Genomic DNA, 20,655 nt, shown 5'->3' with positions numbered 1-20,655 from the left:
CTGATGAGCTGTAAAACAGCCACGGGGCTGAAGAAGTGGGACCGAAACGAGCCCCAGCCTGGCGGTATGTAAGTGAGCGCCAGCCCCCGGGGTGTGCGCTGAGTTACACAACCTCCTGGAAACACGCAGCGTCCCGATGGAGAGGCCCTGCGGTGGCTTTCCGGGCGCCGGGCGGGAGCGCGGCGCAGAAGGAAAAGCTCCCGCTGTGTAAAGAGCGTTGCAAGTCCCTCCCCTCCTGTGGGGAGCGAGGCCGAGGCCGACAGAAAGAGAAACAGCCCCCGAGCAGCAGCGTGCTGGTGCGCGGGCTGTCTCGGGGATCCAGGCTGCCTCAGGACAGCGGCAGGCGGGCGCAGCTGCCCCGCGCCCCGGCAGGCCGCTCCCGGGGACCCCGCGCAGGAGGTAAGGGGCGTGGGAGAAGGGAGGCAAAGGAAAAAGCCCCAGAGCGGGGCGGGAGGAGGCTGTAAAGGGCTCTGTTCTAAGCCCAGTGGTTCTCGCTGCCGTCTCTCTGCCTTGCTCCTCTTTCTCAGTCCAGCCTTCCCCAGGCTAGCCCCACACCCCCGACCCCCGACCTCTGCCCAGAGGCTGAGTCTTATGCCAGCCGCCCCTTCTCCCCCCCCCCCCCCGCTACTCAGACTATCATCGCGCCTCCTCCAGACTGGCTCCTCATCGCCCCCTGCTACCCAGAGCGGCATGTCCCCCAGCTCCTCACCCTGTCCCGATGCCCCCCAGACCTGCATTTCACCCTCCCTGCCCCTGCGCAGACTAGCATCTTGCCACATCCCACAGGGCTAGTCCAGCAGACACAAATCAGGAGCGTTCAGTGATTAACTGGGGCCTCTGGGTTCAGTGTGCCACCATCTCCCCCTCAGCTACCCCAATTTCTTGTGCCACACCTGCCGGGGGAGGGGAGAGTCCTTCCTGTTGGACTGGGAGGGCGAATAGGTGGCTTGGCTTGTATCTGGTGTGTGTACGGAGGGAGTTGGAGGAAAAGTGGATGAAGGCGTCCCAGAGCCAGGGGAAACTACTTTGTTCTGGGGTGTATAAAGAGGGAGGTAGCCTGGGAATCCGGGGGACTTTACATTGTCACCAAAACTCTGCACGAAGCAGCTTGTACCCTACCCCACCTGGCACTGGCATGTGGACAGTTTACATGCAGTTACTGAGGAAGCAACTGTAGGTAGAAACAGGGGCTAAGGTGTCAGCTGGATTTACAGCAGTTATAATATTATTTGTATTACCACAGTACCTCTGAACGTCACTCAGGGATCAGGATCCCGTTGTGCAAGGCACTATACAAGCACAGAACAAAAATACGAGCTTCCAATCTAAGTTCCAGACAAGAGACAGCTGATGGATGTAAATTGACAGGGGGGAAAACACAAGGAAACAATGAGACAACACTGGTCAGCATGATAAACAGTGGCGTCAGCAGGTCAGCTGCCTAGCCATTGTCAGATTTCAGTAGACATCAGGGCAAAAGAGAGTTTTAAGGAGCAATTTGAAGGAGTGTAATGATGTAGCTTTATGGCTGTGGTGGCAGATCCTCAGTAGAGCTAGGCTGATTTGCACCAGCTCAGAATCTGGCCCTCTGTTGTGTCTTATTAACATTGAAACCAAAAAGAAAAGGAGAACTTGTGGCACCTTAGAGACTAACAAATTTATTTAAGCATAAGCTTTCGTGAGCTACAGCTCACTTCATCAGATGCATTCAGTGGAAAATACTGAATTTTCAGGTATTTTTCTATTAAAGAGGCATTAATGTAAGGAACCCTTGTGCCAAAGGGGGAGTTATATTTTGTTACACTGTAAAGAAGGGTGAGGGGCAGAAAGATGCTTTCCAAGTAAATGCATCTAACTGGGAATTACATGTTTAATTCCTGGCTCTGGCAAACATTTACAGTATGACCCTGGGCAAGTCACAGCCTTTCGAAGCCCCATATTCCCATCTGTACAATCTTGCTTTTCCTTGTGGAGTTTGATGCTACAGTGACGGCTGCTAAAGACATATGCAGGCTTAATTTAGTCACTTTGTGTAAGATGTTTTCAAACATCAGCTAGAAGTTGCTATAGAAGTGCAAAGTCTTTGTTTACCAGACTTGGTGCCTAGAGCAGCCCTTTTGTATTTCGCTCAGTTGTGCATGGCCCCCACAATACGAAAGCCTTTGGCGTAAGGACATTCTGTGTCATCAGGCTCCCTCAGTCTTATTCACCACTCATCCATAAGTAAATATTTAATCTCTCTGACTAAACTCTTCCTCTCTGTCAGCCTTCCTAATAATACAACATCCTGAGTGGAGGTTATGGACAGGGCCAAGGCCAGAAAAACTGACAGAGTTTGATTAAAGATATTAACTTTCCAATCCTACCCCCCCTAAAGTGTGAGAGGTTTCCAGTTACTGGAGTGGGGAGGAGGCTGCTCACAAGTTAATTTGCATGGAGGTCTCGTACCTTAGCCCCACATGTACCTTTATCTTTTATATATGCAATCTTAACTCAGGCCTGACATTAGCAGTGCTGACTCATGACAGGCTGTAATAAAGTGCAGCATGCATTCTTATACACTGTTTCAAAATGAAATTCTTGTTTCCAGCTTCCTTTGCTGCAGCTGTTTTGCATCCTACACTTTAGGTGGGTCACATACTTTAAAGATCTCACGGACTGGGGAACTCATTCATCTGTGTAACAGACTTTGGAGCAAGTTAATGTCGTGCCTGGGCCAGTCACAGACACTAAATTGCATTGCGCCACTGTAGCCTATGTTTATAAACTTTCTTGTGGTCAGGGTCACTCACTAATATTGATGATTGTCCCTCTTGTCCATAACAAACTGAGTAGCTGGCATACATCATAGAAATAAACAGGCAAGGGAGCATCTAATGATAATCACATCTAGGGCCTGATCCTGCCGCTCTGACATAGATGTAATTCTCACTGGAACCTATGGGAGTTTTACGTATGAGAGAACTACAAGAGGAGGCCTAAAGTGGCCAAGTGAGACCAGACCCTCAGCTGATTCAGCTCCACTGGTCAGTGCTGATTCACTTTAGCTTTGGATCTAGCCCTTGGGAGTTTAGAAATGAATAGTTACCGTCATATATGTATTGAATACATAAAGGAGAGGCCTTCCTGACTTCTCTCTGCTCCTTTCAACTGGGCTCTTGTGACCATTTCCCTGAGGCCCTCCATATGGGTGGGCAGTGGTTTGCCACCACTGAAATTGCAGGAGTGGTTAACATGGAAAATTATGTGATAAGCAGCATTCTGGTTCCTCCTGTGTCTGATGCCAATAGACATTCCTCCCCACTTTTCCCCAGCTCTCTCCTTTCTGCACTTACTCCACTAATTCCTCTTCTTACCCAATGCTCTGCTGCATGGCATTTAGCTGCAGACATGTTGCCCTATATTATACATCTGTACACTCACTATTCCTCCTAACTTCAGACCCACATGTAATAGTGGGCAAGAGAGCATTAAACTAGGAGATGCCTATAACAAAGTGTCACTTCAGTCAAACATTACCAAAGAAAGGCCCTTGTCAGCATAATGCAAAGTCTAGCACCTTAAAATATACTGAAAGGAAGCACTGATCAAATCAAGGTCAGGGTGGTTGTTTTTTTGCTCACTTACTTCCTTTAACTATGTATCTCCTCCTCTGCAGTGCCACAAACTTACTCTCCATTTACTTAAGTATCAACATGATTGGTTCACATACAGAAAACCCCTTGCAAACAACGCTTGAAGTTTATCTGCTTATTACCATTTCCTTTGACTAGTAACTGATATTTTGGTATGTTGCTGTTGTGCATAGTTTGTTATTTTTTTTGGAAGCTAGAAGACATTCTTCATAGCACATTTATACAGTGCAGTTTTTATAGTATGCCCATATATATGATCCAAGGAAGAGTTAGAGTTGGGGGCTCATCTGCCTTCAGATACATCTCACACATTGTGTATGCCCTGAGCACATGCACATAAGTGGCAGGATATACTGAAACAAAGTACAGTATTGGGCCTTTACTTCCTGAAGCAGCAGCTAAGGGACCACAGTACCATTCCCACATCACATAGAGTCTTTCTGGGGAAATCAGTTAGAAATAATTGCTCCTCAGATTAATTTAAACTGGCTACAGCATTGGGGATTTAGTCTCTCTGCCTCAGTTTCTCCATCTATAAAATAGGATTAATATGTAACACATTTGCAAGGAGTGCAGGGGTGCTTAGAAGAAAGGTTCAAAGAAGTAGTATGATGATAATGAAACAGACTGATGCTCACAAATGCCACCAAAGTTAAGGATTTCCAGTCCCCCATTTATTACTAACTCCGCCACAGAAAGGTGTTGGAAGATGACATGAGGGTTTTTCCTGTGGGATTCAGGCTGATTGGGAAGCTCCCCCCAACATACTGTGACCACTGAAGTACCACCATCATCTTTCAGTGTTTAACTCTGCCCTCCAGATAGACACCTACAATTCCCCAGGGCATCACCAGGAGTTGCTTGGGTAGATGTTATAGCACAATTGCGCCCTTCCTCCTATAAGTAGGGTTCTGGCAACTACAGCTCCCTGCCACCACAAAGAGAACTGGCTGGCCTGGTGAGGGCAGCGGTGGTGGGGGGACCTGGGGAAGGTGCGCGCCCGGCTCTTCTGCCATGACTACACCCGGGGTGCCAGCCGATGGAGGGATGCAGCGATAGGACAGTTGGATCGGGAGGTCTTAGAGCTGGAAAGGCATCTGGCCACCAGCCCCAAGGATCCATCCCTCTCCAGGGCGTGCCGGGAGAAGCGGAAGGAGCTCCGGGCCCTTGAGGACCATTGGGCCCGGGGTGCCTTTGTTCAATCCCGCATCCGCCTCCTTCGAGAGATGGATCGTGACTCCCGCTTCTTTTACACACTGGAGAAAAAGAGGGGGCCAAGAAGCACGTCACCTGCCTCCTAGCAGAGGACAGCACGCCCCTCACGGATCCGGCGGAGATGTGCGGGAGGGCCAGGGCCTTCTATGCAGGCCTCTTCTCCCCGGATCTGACCGATCCTAACACTTGCAGAGTGTTCTGGGACGAACTCCCAATGGTCAGCGCGGGCGACCGAGACCGGCTAGAGCTGCCTCTCACTGTGGCCAAGTTCTCGGAAGCCCTCCACCGCATGCCCACCAATAAATCTCTGGGCATGGACGGGCTGACCGTGGAGTTCTACCGTGTGTTCTGGGACATCCTCGGCCCAGACCTAGTCACCGTCTGGGCCGAGTCTTTGCAGAGTGGGGTTCTCCCTCTTTCGTGCAGGTGAGCCGTGCTTGCCTTATTGCCGAAGAAGAGGGACCTCCGCGATTTACGAAATTGGCGTCCCGTCTCGCTCCTCAGCATGGACTACAAGGTCGTAGCGAAAGCCATCTCGCTGCGGCTAGGATCCCTGCTGGCGGACGTGATCCACCCAGACCAGACCTATACCATCCCGGGCCGCACCATCTTCGACAACCTGTATCTGGTCTGGGACCTCTTGGAACTTGGGTCTAGGGACAGTCTGTCATTCGCACTCCTGTCCCTGGATCAGGAGAAGGTGTTCGACAGGGTGGATCACAGGTATCTCCTGAGCACTCTGCGAGCGTTTGGCTTCAGACCCCGGTTTGTGGGTTTTCTCCAGGTGCTGTATGCTTCCGCAGAGTGTCTGGTCAGGCTCAACTGGACCCTGGTCAGCTTCGGGCGAGGAGTATGGCAGTGGTGCCCCCTCTCGGGCCATCTGTACGCTCTGGCGATCGAGCCCTTCCTCTGTCTCCTCCGTAGGAGGTTGACGGGGTTGGCACTACGGGAGCTGGAGCTGCGGCTGGTCCTGTCGGTGTACGCCGACGATGTGCTCCTCGTGGTCCAGGACCCGGGCGACTTGGCGCTGGTGGAGGCTTGCCAGGCCATTTACTCGGCAGCCTCCTCTGCCAGGGTCAACTGGGTCAAGAGCTCTGGCTTGGTGGTAGGGGACTGGTGGCAGGCAAGCTTCCTCCCACCCACGCTTCAGGCCATCCGGTGGAGCGCAGGTCCGCTGCTCTAGCTCGGCATTTACCTTTCTGCCACGCATCCATCTCCGCCGGAGAACTGGCACGGTTTAGAGGGCAGGGTGGTGGAGTGGCTCCGGAGATGGATGGGACTACTCTGGTGTCTCTCCCTTTGAGGGAGGGCACTGGTGCTTAATCAACTAGTCCTGTCCATGCTCTGGTACCAGCTCAACACTCTGGTCCCGGCCCCGGGTTTCCTAGGCAACCTCTGGACGTTGATTCTGGAGTTCTTCTGGTCAGGACTGCACTGGGTCTCTGCAGGGGTTCTCCATCTACCCCTGGAGGAGGGAGGGCAGGGCCTGAAGTGTCTCCACACTCAGGTCCATGTCTTCAGCCTCCAGGCCCTGCAGAGGCTCCTTTATGGGGCAGGTAGTCTGGCGTTGAGTGTACAGGCGCACGCCTTCCTGCGCCGCTTCCGAGGGCTCTGACATGACCGGCAGCTCCTTTATCTCCATCCGAGAGATCTTCCGCAAGACCTCTCCGGGCTGCCGGTCTTCTGCCAGGACCTCCTCTGGACCTGGAAACTGTTCACAGCGACCAGGTCCATGGTGGCCTCCGTGGGGGAAGATCTCCTCGCGGAGCCCCTGCTACACAACCCCCAGCGCCGTGTGCAGGTGGCAGAGTCCCACTCAGTGCGCCAGAGGTTGGTTCTGGCAGAAGTCACTAGAGTCGGAGACCTCCGGGACTACGACCGGGGAGACTGGCTGGAGCCCCTGACGCTCGCTCAGCGCATGGGGCTCTCCAGACCTCGTACTCCCCTGCGTGTACTTCAGGAGGTGAGGTCCGCTTTGCCGCCCGCTGCTTGGGTTTACCTCGACCGGATCCTAAGGAAGGGCATGCCCCGCCCACCCTCCACGCCAGGCCCTCCGGACCTTTTCATCGGGCCCCTGCCCCATGGACCCGACCGACCCCCCACCCCTTCACCGTGAGCCTGCTACACGAGCTGCAACCGGTCCGTTTTCAGACCATGCCAAGGAAACATCTATACACGCTCGTGCTCCACACCCTTCATGTCCTCACCCTCGCGTCCTGCCCCAACACAAAGTGGTGGGACCTCCTGCCACCCCTAGAGGGTGAGGAGTCCCGGTGGGCTGGCCTATATTCTACCTTGGTCCCGAGGCCTGCCGGGGATATCAGTTGGTGGCTCCTTCACGGGGCCGTGAGTACGGGTGTATACTTGGCACGGTTCACTCCAATCCCGGACACCTGCCCCTTTTGCGGTGTGAGGGAAATCCTGGCGCATGTCTACCTGGAGTGCGCCAGGCTGCAGCCCCTATTCCAGCTCCTCACGAGTATTTTGTTAAGATTTTGGTTGCACTTTTCCCCTTACCTCCTTATCTATGCACTCCGTGTCCGTGGCCCCACTAAGTCACAGGACCTCCTGGTCAGCCTCCTCCTGGCCCTGGCTAAAGTGGCCATCTATAAAATCAGGGTGAGGAGGCTGACTGATGGAGTCTCCTGTGACTGTGGGGCCTATTTCTGATCCTCTGTTCGTTCATGCGTCCGGGCAGAGTTCCTCTGGGCCGTGTCCACTGACTCCCTTGACGCCTTTAAGGAGCAGTGGGCGCTGTCTAGGGTTGTCTGCTCGGTGTCCCCGTCCGGTTCCCTTCGTTTGACCCTTTGACCACACTCCTGTCCCTATTGTTCATTAGTTGTCCCCCGTAATTTTTTGGTTTTCCAGGTCCTGTGGACCCCCCTCTTAGGCTGGGGGGGGATCCTTTAGTACTTCCTGGATCCCAATAAGACAGCTTCCTACTTTCCCCACCTCTTTTGGAGTCCTAAAAAATACATTTTTCACTTAAGGATTTTTAAAAATTCCTTGTTTTACTAATATGTTGATTAAAATGGAAAGAAGTTTGAAAATCTAGTTTGTTCCATTGCCATTTATGGTAGTTTATTCAAACTAGTGCACACACTACTCAGCTTGAACAATATTAGACTGTGAGGTTTCACTTTGTGACTCTCATGCTCTCGGTGCTGCTGGGTTTAAGTTTCCATCCTAAGAGGGGAATGTTTTTAAGGTCAGGCTTGACAAAGCCCTGGCTGGGAGGATTTAGTTGGAGATTGGTCCTGCTTTGAGCAGGGGGTTGGACTAGATGACCTCCTGAGGTCCCTTCCAACCCTGATATGCTATGATTCTATGTTTAAACATGCTACCCATCCAGCTTAAAAAATTTGTGCAAACCCTTCTATTTATAGTCAGGATTGGAATGGAGATGTAGGCTAGTGTCCAGGCACAGGAATTTTTGGAGTTTTTGAAGTTTACTCCAGCTCCAACACCAACTTCCTTTGTAGCCGTGGTTAAAGGTGCAGAAAGAAATTTGAAAATAGAAATCTTTAGTACCATGTTTATTATATACATATATATTTCTAGAAATTGAAATTAGCATCCATTTAACTATCTGTGGTTTCATTGTAAACTTTTGTTTTTAAGGTCATCCAGAAGGAAGATAAAGAATAGAGTCTACTGGCACATTTAATGATCTTTATGGAATTTCAAAGAAAGGCTTACAATTATGTCCAAAAATACATGTACCTTTTCTGGCATGGCTACAATTTCACATATTAATTTTGGTTTGCTCAGTTCCCCTCTGGGAAAGAAAAATGTAACTAGGCAGTTCCTAGTCAATTTGAAAGCTGTGGGTAGCTTATTAGTGCCAATTTGCATTCAACTTATTTTTCAGTAAGGTCAGCTACAAAAACTAATTATTAATGTGAGAGTCTTGCTAAGACTAGAATTATTGTCAACGGCTTTACTCATTTCAGTGTCCAGTTTAACCAGCAGTTTGCAACATTCATAAGTCAGTGGTGTAAAAAAAGAGGTTATAGGTTCAACTCTGGAGCTTACTCGGTTCATGGATATATCAAAGATACTCAACTCACAGTGCTTCTAAAGTCAAACTTCTCTTCAGTCACCAGTTAGAATCTTTACTATAAGTTATGGAGGGTTGGTTTTTCATTATTTTTAAATCTACCTATGGCCTTAACCCATAGGACAATGAGCACATGTTCATCCTCACCACTTGGGCCTGAGGGATTTTGTGCCAGGTCCCTCTTCTCCTTGGCAAAGGGCCCCTATGTCCTCCTTCCTGAGATGCCTCTCCTCCTACAGTCCTGCTGAGGAGCTCACATGTGCTGTGCATGCTCTGTAATAGCAGTGCATACCAACTCCCCAATTGGCAGCAGCTCCCAGCTTCTGGAAGTAGTTGGGAACCTGAAGCAAAAGGGGACGGTGCGTGACAGAGAGTGAGAGTAGAATGTGGAAGGTTCCTAAAAAAAAACCAGAAGTGGTAGCAGGTGGGAGGAAGGGACTTACAGCAGGCATGAAACCAGACCCAGTTCCTCCCTATCTAAACAACCCCACATCAGCAGCAAGAAACCCAGGACATTTGTTAGCTAGACCCGTAGTGTGACGTACGGAGAGCAGCTAATTTTCAAAGGGTTACAACAAAAAAACTAGGAGAGATTTTCCTCTACGTCAGCGTCCTGGCACCACATCACTGTATATCATCAGGAGAGCACACAGCCATGAAAACTTCCAGCATTTTAGCATGTTAGTGCTGACCAGAGTTAAGGAGGTCATACCATCAGTTCCGTTGCCATACACTGTCTCCTTGCCTGCTTGGTAGGCAAAAGATAGATCACAACTTTGCTATTTATGAAAAAAGAAAAGGAGTACTTGTGGCACCTTAGAGACTAACCAATTTGAGCATAAGCTTTCGTGAGCTACAGCTCACTTCATCGGATGCATACTGTGGAAACTGCAGAAGACATATACACAGAGACCATGAAACAATACCTCCTCCCACCCCACTCTCCTGCTGGTAATAGCTTATCTAAAGTGATCACTCTCCTTACAATGTGTATGATAATCAAGTTGGGCCATTTCCAGCACAAATCCAGGTTTTCTCACCCCCTCCACCGCCATACACACACAAACTCACTCTCCTGCTGGTAATAGCTCATCCAAAGTGACCACTCTCCCTACAATGTGCATGATAATCAAGGTGGGCCACTTCCAGCATAAATCCAAGTTTAACCAGAACGTCTCGGGGGGCGGAGGGAGGTAGGAAAAAACAAGGGGAAATAGGCTACCTTGCATAATGACTTAGTCACTCCCAGTCTCTATTTAAGCCTAAATTAATAGTATCTAATTTGCAAATGAATTCCAGTTCAGCAGTTTCTCACTGGACTCTGGATTTGAAGTTTTTTTGTTGTAAGATAGCGACCTTCATGTCTGTAATTGCGTGACCAGAGAGATTGAAGTGTTCTCCGACTGGTTTATGAATGTTATAATTCTTGACATCTGATTTGTGTCCCTTTATTCTTTTACATAGAGACTGTCCAGTTTGACCAGTGTACATGGCAGAGGGGCATTGCTGGCACATGATGGCATATATCACATTGGTAGATGTGCAGGTGAACGAGCCTCTGATAGCGTGGCTGATGTTATTAGGCCCTGTGATGGTGTCCCCTGAATAGATATGTGGGCACAGTTGGCAATGGGCTTTGTTGCAAGGATAGGTTCCTGGGTTAGTGGTTCTGTTGTGTGGTATGTGGTTGTTGGTGAGTATTTGCTTCAGGTTGGGGGGCTGTCTGTAGGCAAGGACTGGCCTGTCTCCCAAGATTTGTGAGAGTGTTGGGTCATCCTTCAGGATAGGCTGTAGATCCTTACATGCTTTGCTCCTTTTCCTCAAACTCCATGCCACCAGTATACCAGTATCACTGAAGAATAGCTACTTCAGTAGAGGAAAAGTTTAAAATTCCTTCATGGCATAAAGTATTAGTGACCTAAAGTTTTCCTGGGTAACTACCCACTCACCTCTTTTTCACCTGGTTAGGTTTAAGATTTTCAAAGCACTTCTCAGTTTGTTTCGGGTTTATTCTTTTAAAAATAGGCATTAGTATCATCCTAGCTAAGATATTTTCTCAAAATTATGAATGACTTACACTCTGGTTTGCAGAAAAATATAGTTACATCCATGCTACTAAAATATATATAGTATTTCTCATTTAATAACTCCCCCTTTTATCATTAAAGGGACAGCAGCTTTACAAACAAAAAATACACAGTAGCACCTACCTGTGCTACAGTTTGATAAGATAAAAGGAAAATATATTTCCCTTGTCAGTTTCATGTTGTGGATTTAACAGCATGTACTGAAGACAACTTCATGATTTCCTTTAGTCTTTAAGCTATTTAAGGTTATAAGACACAAAAATTGTCAGGGAGAGCAAAGTGAAGATATTTTTAACTCAGTTTGAAATTCACTAGATTTCAACTTGGTAAAGTGGGAGCAGCGTTCACTCTGCCACCTACTTTTAAAGTACGCTTTTGTTCAGCTGGATTCCCTCACCATCTACTGATGCATTAACCCCTATCAGCAGGGAGCTAAGCCTAAACTCAACTTTCCAACCACACCAGTATTGAAGAATTGCAACTCAAGTTCTTCAACAGCAATAGCACTGCGTTGCCAGTATTCCACTCTAATCCCATGATCCATGTGTGAAACTTGTATTGCAAGTGATAATGAATATGTGAGAGGCGGCATGGGGCAGTTCTGAAGCACTAGCCTAGAACTCAGGTATCCTGGGTCCAATTCCCTGCTCTGTAACAGACTTCTTGTGTGAAGATAGGAGAGACCCTTAGTCCTGCTGTGCCTCAGTTTCCCTTCCGTAAAATGCGTATGCTCATACTTCTCCCACCTTGCTGCAGAGCTGAGGATAAATAAAGATGCCCAGACACTACAGTAATGGACATGTAAGTGCCTTAGGTCACAAGCATGCATGTTATTCAGTTTAAGGCCTTATCCACACTAGAAAAGATCTGCTGGTTTATTTCTACTTCCTAGTAACAAGGCCAGTTCCTACCAGTCCCCAAACAAAATAAGCTATACCAGCAAAAGCCCTTGTTTGACTGCATAGTTATGTCCGATTTTTTTTCTCCACACTAACCGACACAGCTATACCAGCAAAACTCTTCAGTATAGAAAAGGCCTTCACCCCTCTAAAGAGAAGATTTAACTTTCTGAGCTCCTTAGGGCAAAATGCCTAGCACATAAGTTGCACTACCATAAACAATAAATCCACAAGATGTAATAGATACTATGCATCAAAACATCAACAATAAAGACAACAGGAAATATACTTGTGACCATGATGAAGACAGAATATACCTAGGCCAGGTGCCTGAAAATCCACAGAAAAATTAATAATGAACCATTTAAAATGTAGTTTGGTTTAAATTATTGGTTAAGTGCCTGTTCCAGTTCAAAAGTGAAACAATAACATTCAATTTTATTACTTTAGGGCAGGAGAAAAAAAATACTACAGAGAAAGACAGCTCAGGTCTTGCTTTAAAGAAATCAAATGAATGCTCTAAGAAAAGTAATTTCATCTTTATTAAACGTGAGAAAGTCATGAAGACTATTTTAGGTATTGCTGATTACAATGTTAGCATAACTAGCAACGGTGAATTCTGAAAACAGAACTATCCCTATTATTTTTGAAAGAGACAAGCCCCTTGACAAGGCAAAAGTATAAAACCTGTATCTCTTCCAACACCACATTTGAGCAACAAAATTTAAATCTTCAGTTGCCCTCTACATGGTTTTCCTGGCTAGGAGAGCATTTGTTCATTAGTTCCTTCTAGATGGCCCTCTGATGGTGACAACAGAACAACACCGTTCTGCCTGTTCTGCTAATGGTCTTTGCAGCAGGAGGGTACAATGTCACAGAGGAGACAGAGGCTTGTGGAGAGTGATTTATGACATCTGCTTAGTAGCCCAGCTGGCCAGAAGTCCCTTGCTACAGGAAGTGGGTGGTATTGGGCTCAGCCCATCTGAGCCAGGAGTCCCTTCACAGGGAGGTGGTAGGAAGCAGGCATGGTGGCACAACTGAGCCAACAGCCCCTTTGCAGAGAAGGTGGGTGGTACTGGGGCTCAGCCCATATGGGCTATGAATCTCTTCACAGAGGAGGTGGGTAGTATCAGACAAGGCCCATCTGAGCCAGGAATCCCTTTGCAGGGGGAGGTGGTACACAGAACAACTGGGCCAGGGGCATGGAGGAGCAGCATATCTGGGTCCAGAGTCTCTTCCCAGGCTGGTGGAGCGTATTAGCCAGCAGGGCCCCCGGGGCCCCTGCTCTCCTAGCAGGCCAGGTCGAAGTCATCCCTCTCCTGGTTGTAGTTCAGCACGTGCTGGCGGATGCGGGAGGAATCGGTCCAGGTGACGAAATCCTCCATGGCCCGGCTCACCAGGCAGGCGGGGTCGGTCACCACCTCGGGCCCCACGCGCACGTGTCCCTGCTCGATGAAGGTGATGGCGTCGCGCAGCTTCTGGGCCATGCGGAGCCGGAGCAGCAGGCAGGGCAGGCGGCGGCGGCAGAAGGCGCTGGCCGAGACCCGCTCGCACTGCTCCAGCGAGTGCTTGGAGCTCACCAGCCCCAGCCCGTAGAGCTTCTCCAGCAGCGCGGCGGTGCAGCGGGCCCGGAAGGCGGCGTCGGCCTCGCCCAGGTCGCGGATGCGGCGCGCCAGCTCCCGCACGGCCCGGCTGAGCTGGTTGTAGCGGGTGTAGTCCTCGCGGCGCTGCAGGCGGTAGCGCCGCAGCACCCGCAGCTCGGCCAGGTTCCCCGAGGCCGCCTCCCAGCTCACCAGGTCCAGCCGCTTCAGCAGCTTCTGCTCGTGGAACTTCAGCTTCCGCACCATCCTGCCGCGCGGGGGGGGAGGCCGGTGCGGGGCCGGGCGCGGGAGCTGCCGCGGGGGGGAGAGGCCGGTGCGGGGCCGGGCGCGGGAAGGAGGCCGGCGCGCGGGAGCTGCCTGTCACGTGCAAGCAGGAGAGGGACCCCGGCGGCGCCGTCGCAGCCCCAGGCGGGGGAAACCGGAACTTCCGGCTCGCGGAGCTGGGAGCGGAAGCCCGCTGCCCTTCGCTCTCATTGGCCAGAAGGAGGGGCTGCCCACCAGTCACATACTTTGATGGGCGGGTGGCGGACCCGGCAGCGGTGCGTGGTGCGCTACAGAGGGGCGGGGAGCCGGGGCTGGGGGTGGGCGTGACCTCCGGCGGCGGCGCTGCTCGTGTCTTCGGGCCCGAGCCGTGGTTACTCTCTAAGCCTCCCGGGCGGATCTTCGGAGCCCTTTGGGAGCGCAGGGGCAGCATTTCTGGAGCCCTCCCCGCTCAGACAGTTGCGTGTGGAAGGCAAAAGGCCCCCCGCCCCCCTGACAGCAGGGTGAAAAGAGCGTGGGGGGTTTTGCAAGGTCACAGCAAGTTGCAGGCCCCGCCGTTCAGCTAGGGCGGTATCTAGAAACATTTCACAGAATTCAAGCAGAGAAAAGCATTTCTTAACCAGGAACATTTAAGAGATTCGAATTACAAGTGTCTTCCCTAGGGTTGGGTTTCAGTTTTCTGAATGATATTTGTTTGGCGCGAATAACTTCTTGAATATTGCAATCAGCCTGTCCTGCTTTATTTTTTGCTACCCTGCTTCCTTTTCTCTTTAGGGGTATGCAGGTCTTTTGTGACTCAAGTAGCCTCTTTACTGAGTCTTAAGTGTAACAGTTTATAGGGTCTCAATGTCTATGAGAGAATAGACTTTGCGCTGCTGTCATGCTTTTCATACAAGGCTCTTACACAATCTTACAAATAATGAACAAAGCCTCACGCACCCCTGTGAGCTAGGGAAGTATTATTCCCATTTTTCAGACAGGGGACTGAGGGCTTGTCTGTTCTTAAAACGCTACAGTGGCATAGCTGCACTGCTGTAGCCTTTCAGTGTAGACGCTACCTATGCCGACAGGAGGGGTTCGCCCATTGGTGTAGTCCACCTCCCCAAGGATTGTTCCATTGACCTAGTGCTGTCTGCATGGGGATTTAGGTCAGTTTAACTACACCACTCAGGGTATGTCTACACTACGGAATAAGGTCGAATTTATAGAAGTCGGTTTATTAGAAATCGGTTTTATATATTCGAGTGTGTGTGTCCCCACAGAAAATGCTCTAAGTGCATTAAGTGCATTAACTCGGCGGAGTGCTTCCACAGTACCGAGGCTAGAGTCGACTCCCGGAGCGTTGCACTGTGGGTAGCTATCCCACAGTTCCCACAGTCTCCGCTGCCCATTGGAATTCTGGGTTGAGATCCCAATGCCTGATGGGGCTAAAACATTGTCGCGGGTGGTTCTGGGTACATATCGTCAGGCCCCCGTTCCCTCCCTCCCTCCGTGAAAGCAAGGGCAGACAATCATTTCGCGCCTTTTTTCCTGAGTTACCTGTGCAGACGCCATACCACGGCAAGCATGGAGCCCGCTCAGCTCACTGTCACCATATGTCTCCTGGGTGCTGGCAGACGCGGTACGGCATTGCTACACAGTAGCAGCAACCCATTGCCTTCTGGCAGCAGACAGTGCAATATGACTGGTAGCCGTCCTCGTCGTGTCCGAGGTACTCCTGGCCACGTCGGCTGGGAGCGCCTGGGCAGACATGGGCGCAGGGACTAAATTTGGAGTGACTTGACCAGGTCATTCTCTTTAGTGCTGCAGTCAGTCCTATTGAACCGTCTTATGGTGAGCAGGCAGGCGATACGGATTGCTAGCAGTCGAACTGTACCATCTTCTGCCGGGCAGGCAAGAGATGAGGATGGCTAGCAGTCATATTGTACCATCTTCTGCCGGGCAGGCAAGAGATGAGGATGGCTAGTAGTCGTAGTGTACCATCTTCTGCCGAGCAGCCATGAGATGAGGATGGCTAGCAGTCCTTCTGCACCGTCTGCTGCCAGCCAAAGATGTAAAAGATAGATGGAGTGGATCAAAACAAGAAATATACCAGATTTGTTTTGTACTCATTTGCCTCCTCCCTCGTCTAGGGGACTCATTCCTCTAGGTCACACTGCAGTCACTCACAGAGAAGGTGCAGCAAGGTAAATCTAGCCATGTATCAATCAGAGGCCAGGCTAACCTCCTTGTTCCAATAAGAACAATAACTTAGGTGCACCATTTCTTATTGGAACCCTCCGTGAAGTCCTGCCTGAAATACTCCTTGATGTAAAGCCACCCCCTTTGTTGATTTTAGCTCCCTGAAGCCAACCCTGTAAGCCGTGTCGTCAGTCGCCCCTCCCTCCGTCAGAGCAACGGCAGACAATCGTTCCGCGCCTTTTTTCTGAGCGGACGCCATACCAAGGCAAGCATGGAGGCCGCTCAGCTCACTTTGGCAATTAGAAGCACATTAAACACCACACGCATTATCCAGCAGTATATGCAGCACCAGAACCTGGCAAAGCGATACCGGGCGAGGAGGCGACGTCAGCGCGGTCACGTGAGTGATCAGGACATGGACACAGATTTCTCTGAAAGCATGGGCCCTGCCAATGCATGCATCATGGTGCTAATGGGGCAGGTTCATGCTGTGGAATGCCGATTCTGGGCTCGGGAAACAAGCACAGACTGGTGGGACCGCATAGTGTTGCAGGTCTGGGACAATTCCCAGTGGCTGCGAAACTTTCACATGTGTAAGGGCACTTTCATGGAACTTTGTGACTTGCTTTCCCCTGCCCTGAAGCGCATGAATACCAAGATGAGAGCAGCCCTCACAGTTGAGAAGCGAGTGGTGATAGCCCTGTGGAAGCTTGCAACGCCAGACAGCTACCGGTCAGTTGGGAATCAATTTGGAGTGGGCAAATCTACTGTTGGGGCTGCTGTGATGCAAGTAGCCCACGCAATCAAAGATCTGCTGATATCAAGGGTAGTGACCCTGGGAAATGTGCAGGTCATAGTGGATGGCTTTGCTGCAATGGGATTCCCTAACTGTGGTGGGGCCATAGACGGAACCCATATCCCTATCTTGGCACCAGAGCACCAAGCCGCCGAGTACATAAACCACAAGGGGTACTTTTCAATAGTGCTGCAAGCTCTGGTGGATCACAAGGGACGTTTCACCAACATCAACGTGGGATGGCCGGAAAAGGTACATGACGCTCGCATCTTCAGGAACTCTGGTCTGTTTCAAAAGCTGCAGGAAGGGACTTTATTCCCAGACCAGAAGATAACTGTTGGGGATGTTGAAATGCCTTTAGTTATCCTTGGGGACCCAGCCTACCCCTTAATGCCATGGCTTATGAAGCCATACACAGGCAACCTGGACAGTAGTCAGGAGCTGTTCAACTACAGGCTGAGCAAGTGCAGAATGGTGGTAGAATGTGCATTTGGACGTTTAAAGGCGCGCTGGTGCAGGTTACTGACTTGCTTAGACCTCAGCGAAACCAATATTCCCACTGTTATTACTGCTTGCTCTGTGCTCCACAATATCTGTGAGAGTAAGGGGGAGACGTTTATGGCAGGGTGGGAGGTTGAGGCAAATTGCCTGGCTGCTGGTTACACGCAGCCAGACACCAGGGCGGTTAGAAGAGCACAGGAGGGCGCGGTACGCATCAGAGAAGCTTTGAAAACCAGTTTCATGACTGGCCAGGCTACGGTGTGAAAGTTCTGTTTGTTTCTCCTTGATGAAACTCCCCGCCCTTGGTTCACTCTACTTCCCTGTAAGCTAACCACCCTCTCCTCCTCCCTTCGGTCACCGCTTGCAGAGGCAATAAAGTCATTGTTGCTTCACATTCATGCATTCTTTATTCATTCATCACACAAATAGGGGGATGACTACCAAGGTAGCCCAGGAGGGGTGGTGGAGGAGGGAAGGAAAATGCCACACAGCACTTTAAAAGTTTACAACTTTAAAATGTATTGAATGCCAGCCTTCTTTTTTTTGGGCAATCCTCTGTGGCGGAGTGGCTGATTGGCCGGTGGCCCCCCCACCGCGTTCTTGGGCGTCTGGGTGAGGAGGCTATGGAACTTGGGGAGGAGAGCGGTGGGTTACACAGGGGCTGTAGTGACAGTCTGTGCTCTAGCTGCCTTTGCTGCAGCTCAGCCATACACTGGAGCATACTGGTTTGGTCCTCCAGCAGCCTCAGCATTGAATCCTGCCTCCTCTCATCACGCTGCCGCCACATTTGAGCTTCAGCCCTGTCTTCAGCCTGCCACTTACTCTCTTCAGCCCGCCACCTCTCCTCCCGGTCATTTTGTGCTTTCCTGCACTCTGACATTATTTGCCTCACGCATTCGTCTGTGCTCTGTCAGTGTGGGAGGACAGCATGAGCTCGGAGAACATTTCATCTCGAGTGCCTTTTTTTTTCTTTCTAATCTTCACTAGCCTCTGGGAAGGAGAAGATCCTGTGATCATTGAAACACATGCAGCTGGTGGAGAAAAAAAAAGGGACAGCGGTATTTAAAAAGACACATTTTATAAAACACTGGCTACACTCTTTCAGGGTAAACCTTGCTGTTAACATTACATACATAGCACATGTGCTTTCGTTACAAGGTCGCGTGGCTACCCCCTCAACCCTCCCCCCTCCCTGTGGCTAACAGCGGGGAACATTTCTGTTTAGCCGCAGGCAAACAGCCCAGCAGGAATGGGCTCCTCTGAGTGTCCCCTGAAGAAAAGCACTCTATTTCAACCAGGTGACCATGAATTATATCTCACTCTCCTGAGGATAACACAGAGAGATAAAGAACGGATGTTGTTTGAACGTCAGCAAACATACACTGCAATGCTTTGTTGTACAATGATTCCCGAGTACGTGTTACTGGCCTGGAGTGGTAAAGTGTCCTACCATGAAGGACGCAATAAGGCTGCCCTCCCCAGAAACCTTTTGCAAAGGCTTTGGGAGTACATCCAGGAGAGCCGCGAATGCCAGGGCAAAGTAATCCTTTCACATGCTTGCTTTTAAACCATGTATAGTATTTTAAAAGGTACACTCACCGGAGGTCCCTTCTCCGCCTGCTGGGTCCAGGAGGCAGCCTTGGGTGGGTTCGGGGGGTACTGGCTCCAGGTCCAGGGTGAGAAACAGTTCCTGGCTGTCGGGAAAACCGGTTTCTCCGCTTGCTTGCTGTGAGCTATCTACAACCTCATCATCATCATCATCTTCTTCGTCCCCAAAACCTGCTTCCGTATTGCCTCCATCTCCATTGAAGGAGTCAAACAACACGGCTGGGGTAGTGGTGGCTGAACCCCTAAAATGGCATGCAGCTCATCATAGAAGCGGCATGTTTGGGGCTCTGATCCGGAGCGGCCGTTCGCCTCTCTGGTTTTCTGGTAGGCTTGCCTCAGCTCCTTCAGTTTTACGCAGCACTGCTTCGGGTCCCTGTTATTGCCTCTGTCCTTCATGCCCTGGGAGATTTTGACAAAGGTTTTGGCATTTTGAAAACTGGAACGGAGTTCTGATAGCACGGATTCCTCTCTCCATACAGCGATCAGATCCCGTACCTCCCGTTCGGTCCATGCTGGAGCTCTTTTGCGATTCCGGGACTCCATCATGGTCACCTCTGCTGATGAGCTCTGCATGGTCACCTGCAGCTTGCCACGCTGGCCAAACAGGAAATGAGATTCAAAAGTTCGCGGTTCTTTTCCTGTCTACCTGGCCAGTGCATCTGAGTTGAGAATGCTGTCCAGAGCGGTCACAATGGAGCACTCTGGGATAGCTCCCGGAGGCCAATACCGTCGAATTGTGTCCACAGTACCCCAAATTCGAGCCGGCAAGGCCGATTTAAGCACTAATCCACTTGTCAGGGGTGGAGTACGGAAATCGATTTTAAGAAACCTTTAAGTCGAAATAAAGGGCTTCATTGTGTGGACGGGTGCAGGTTTACATCGATTTAATGCTGCTAAATTCGACCTAAAGTCCTAGTGTAGACCAGGGCTTAGGGGAGTGGATTTTTCACACTCCCAATTAACGTAGCTATGCGGACCTAATTTTCTAGCGTAGACTCAACCTGAGACTGGAGAGATTGAGGACCCAATTCAGCAGGGTACTTAAGTAAGCACATATTTAACTTTCAGTTCTGAGTAGTCCCATCAAAGTCAATGGTGCTTGAAGTTAGAAACATATTTAAATATCTTGCTGAACTGGGGCCTTAGGCTCAGATCCTCAGAGTATTTAGGTTCTTATATACCTTTGCAGACCTGAGCCCTAGTGGCTTGCCCAAGGTTGCATAGCAAGTCTGTCGCAGAGCTAGGAAGAGAACCCAGGTGCCCTGACTCCTTAACTTGTGTCTTTATCACTTAACAGTATTTTCTTTCACTGTCACTTTGGGCATAAAATCACAATAATTTGTAGGCTGTGGCTGCAAGCTAACTGGAAAATAAGGGCTTGTCTACACTTAAAACACTACAGCAGCACAGTTGTGCTGATGTAGTGCTTCAAGGTAAACACTGTCTATGCTGATGGGAGAGATTCTCCCATCGATGTAGGTAATCCACCTTCCTGGGCGGCGGTAGTTAGGTGGATGGAAGAATTCTTCAATTGACCTAGTGCTATCAACACAGGGACTCAGGTCAGCTTAACTACACTGCTCAGGGGTGTGGATTTTTCACATGGCTGGGCAGCGAAGTTATGCTGAACTAATTTTCTAGTCTGTATCAGCGAAAACAATATGGAGTCCTGTGGCATCTTAGAGACTAACAAATTTATTTGGGCATAAGCTTTCGTGGGCTAGAACTCTACTTGGCTACCACTCTAATTTTCCAGTGTTGATGAGGATTCAGTCACTTCGGACTCAGATTATGGCCCTGATTCTCAGCAG

The 20,655-nt window shown here is 50.0% G+C and overlaps 2 protein-coding genes across 3 annotated transcripts in view; one reads left to right on the top strand and one right to left on the bottom strand.

Moving 5' to 3' along the window:
• The window catches only part of PLA2G7 (phospholipase A2 group VII), a 47,862-nt gene that overhangs the window by 11,156 nt on the left and 16,051 nt on the right, over positions 1-20,655 (top strand). The window contains exon 1 of one of the 2 annotated variants that reach the window (XM_007061729.4): positions 267-399. The exons of the other annotated variant lie outside the window; for it this stretch is intronic. The gene's annotated coding sequence lies outside the window, so the exon portion shown is untranslated. Of the gene's footprint in view, positions 1-266; positions 400-20,655 lie in introns of those variants that run through there. 2 annotated transcript variants of the gene reach the window in all.
• On the bottom strand, positions 12,415-14,154 carry IMP3 (IMP U3 small nucleolar ribonucleoprotein 3). Its single transcript, XM_037893944.2, has one exon. It carries the CDS (start codon positions 13,741-13,743, stop codon positions 13,186-13,188), a length of 558 nt encoding a protein of 185 aa, XP_037749872.1. The 5' UTR covers positions 13,744-14,154; the 3' UTR covers positions 12,415-13,185.

Source organism: Chelonia mydas, chromosome 3, assembly GCF_015237465.2.
Source record: "Chelonia mydas isolate rCheMyd1 chromosome 3, rCheMyd1.pri.v2, whole genome shotgun sequence".
NCBI lineage: Eukaryota > Metazoa > Chordata > Testudines > Cheloniidae > Chelonia > Chelonia mydas.
The sequence above is the reverse complement of the archived record's forward strand: the minus strand, read 5'-3'. Positions and strand labels throughout refer to the sequence as shown.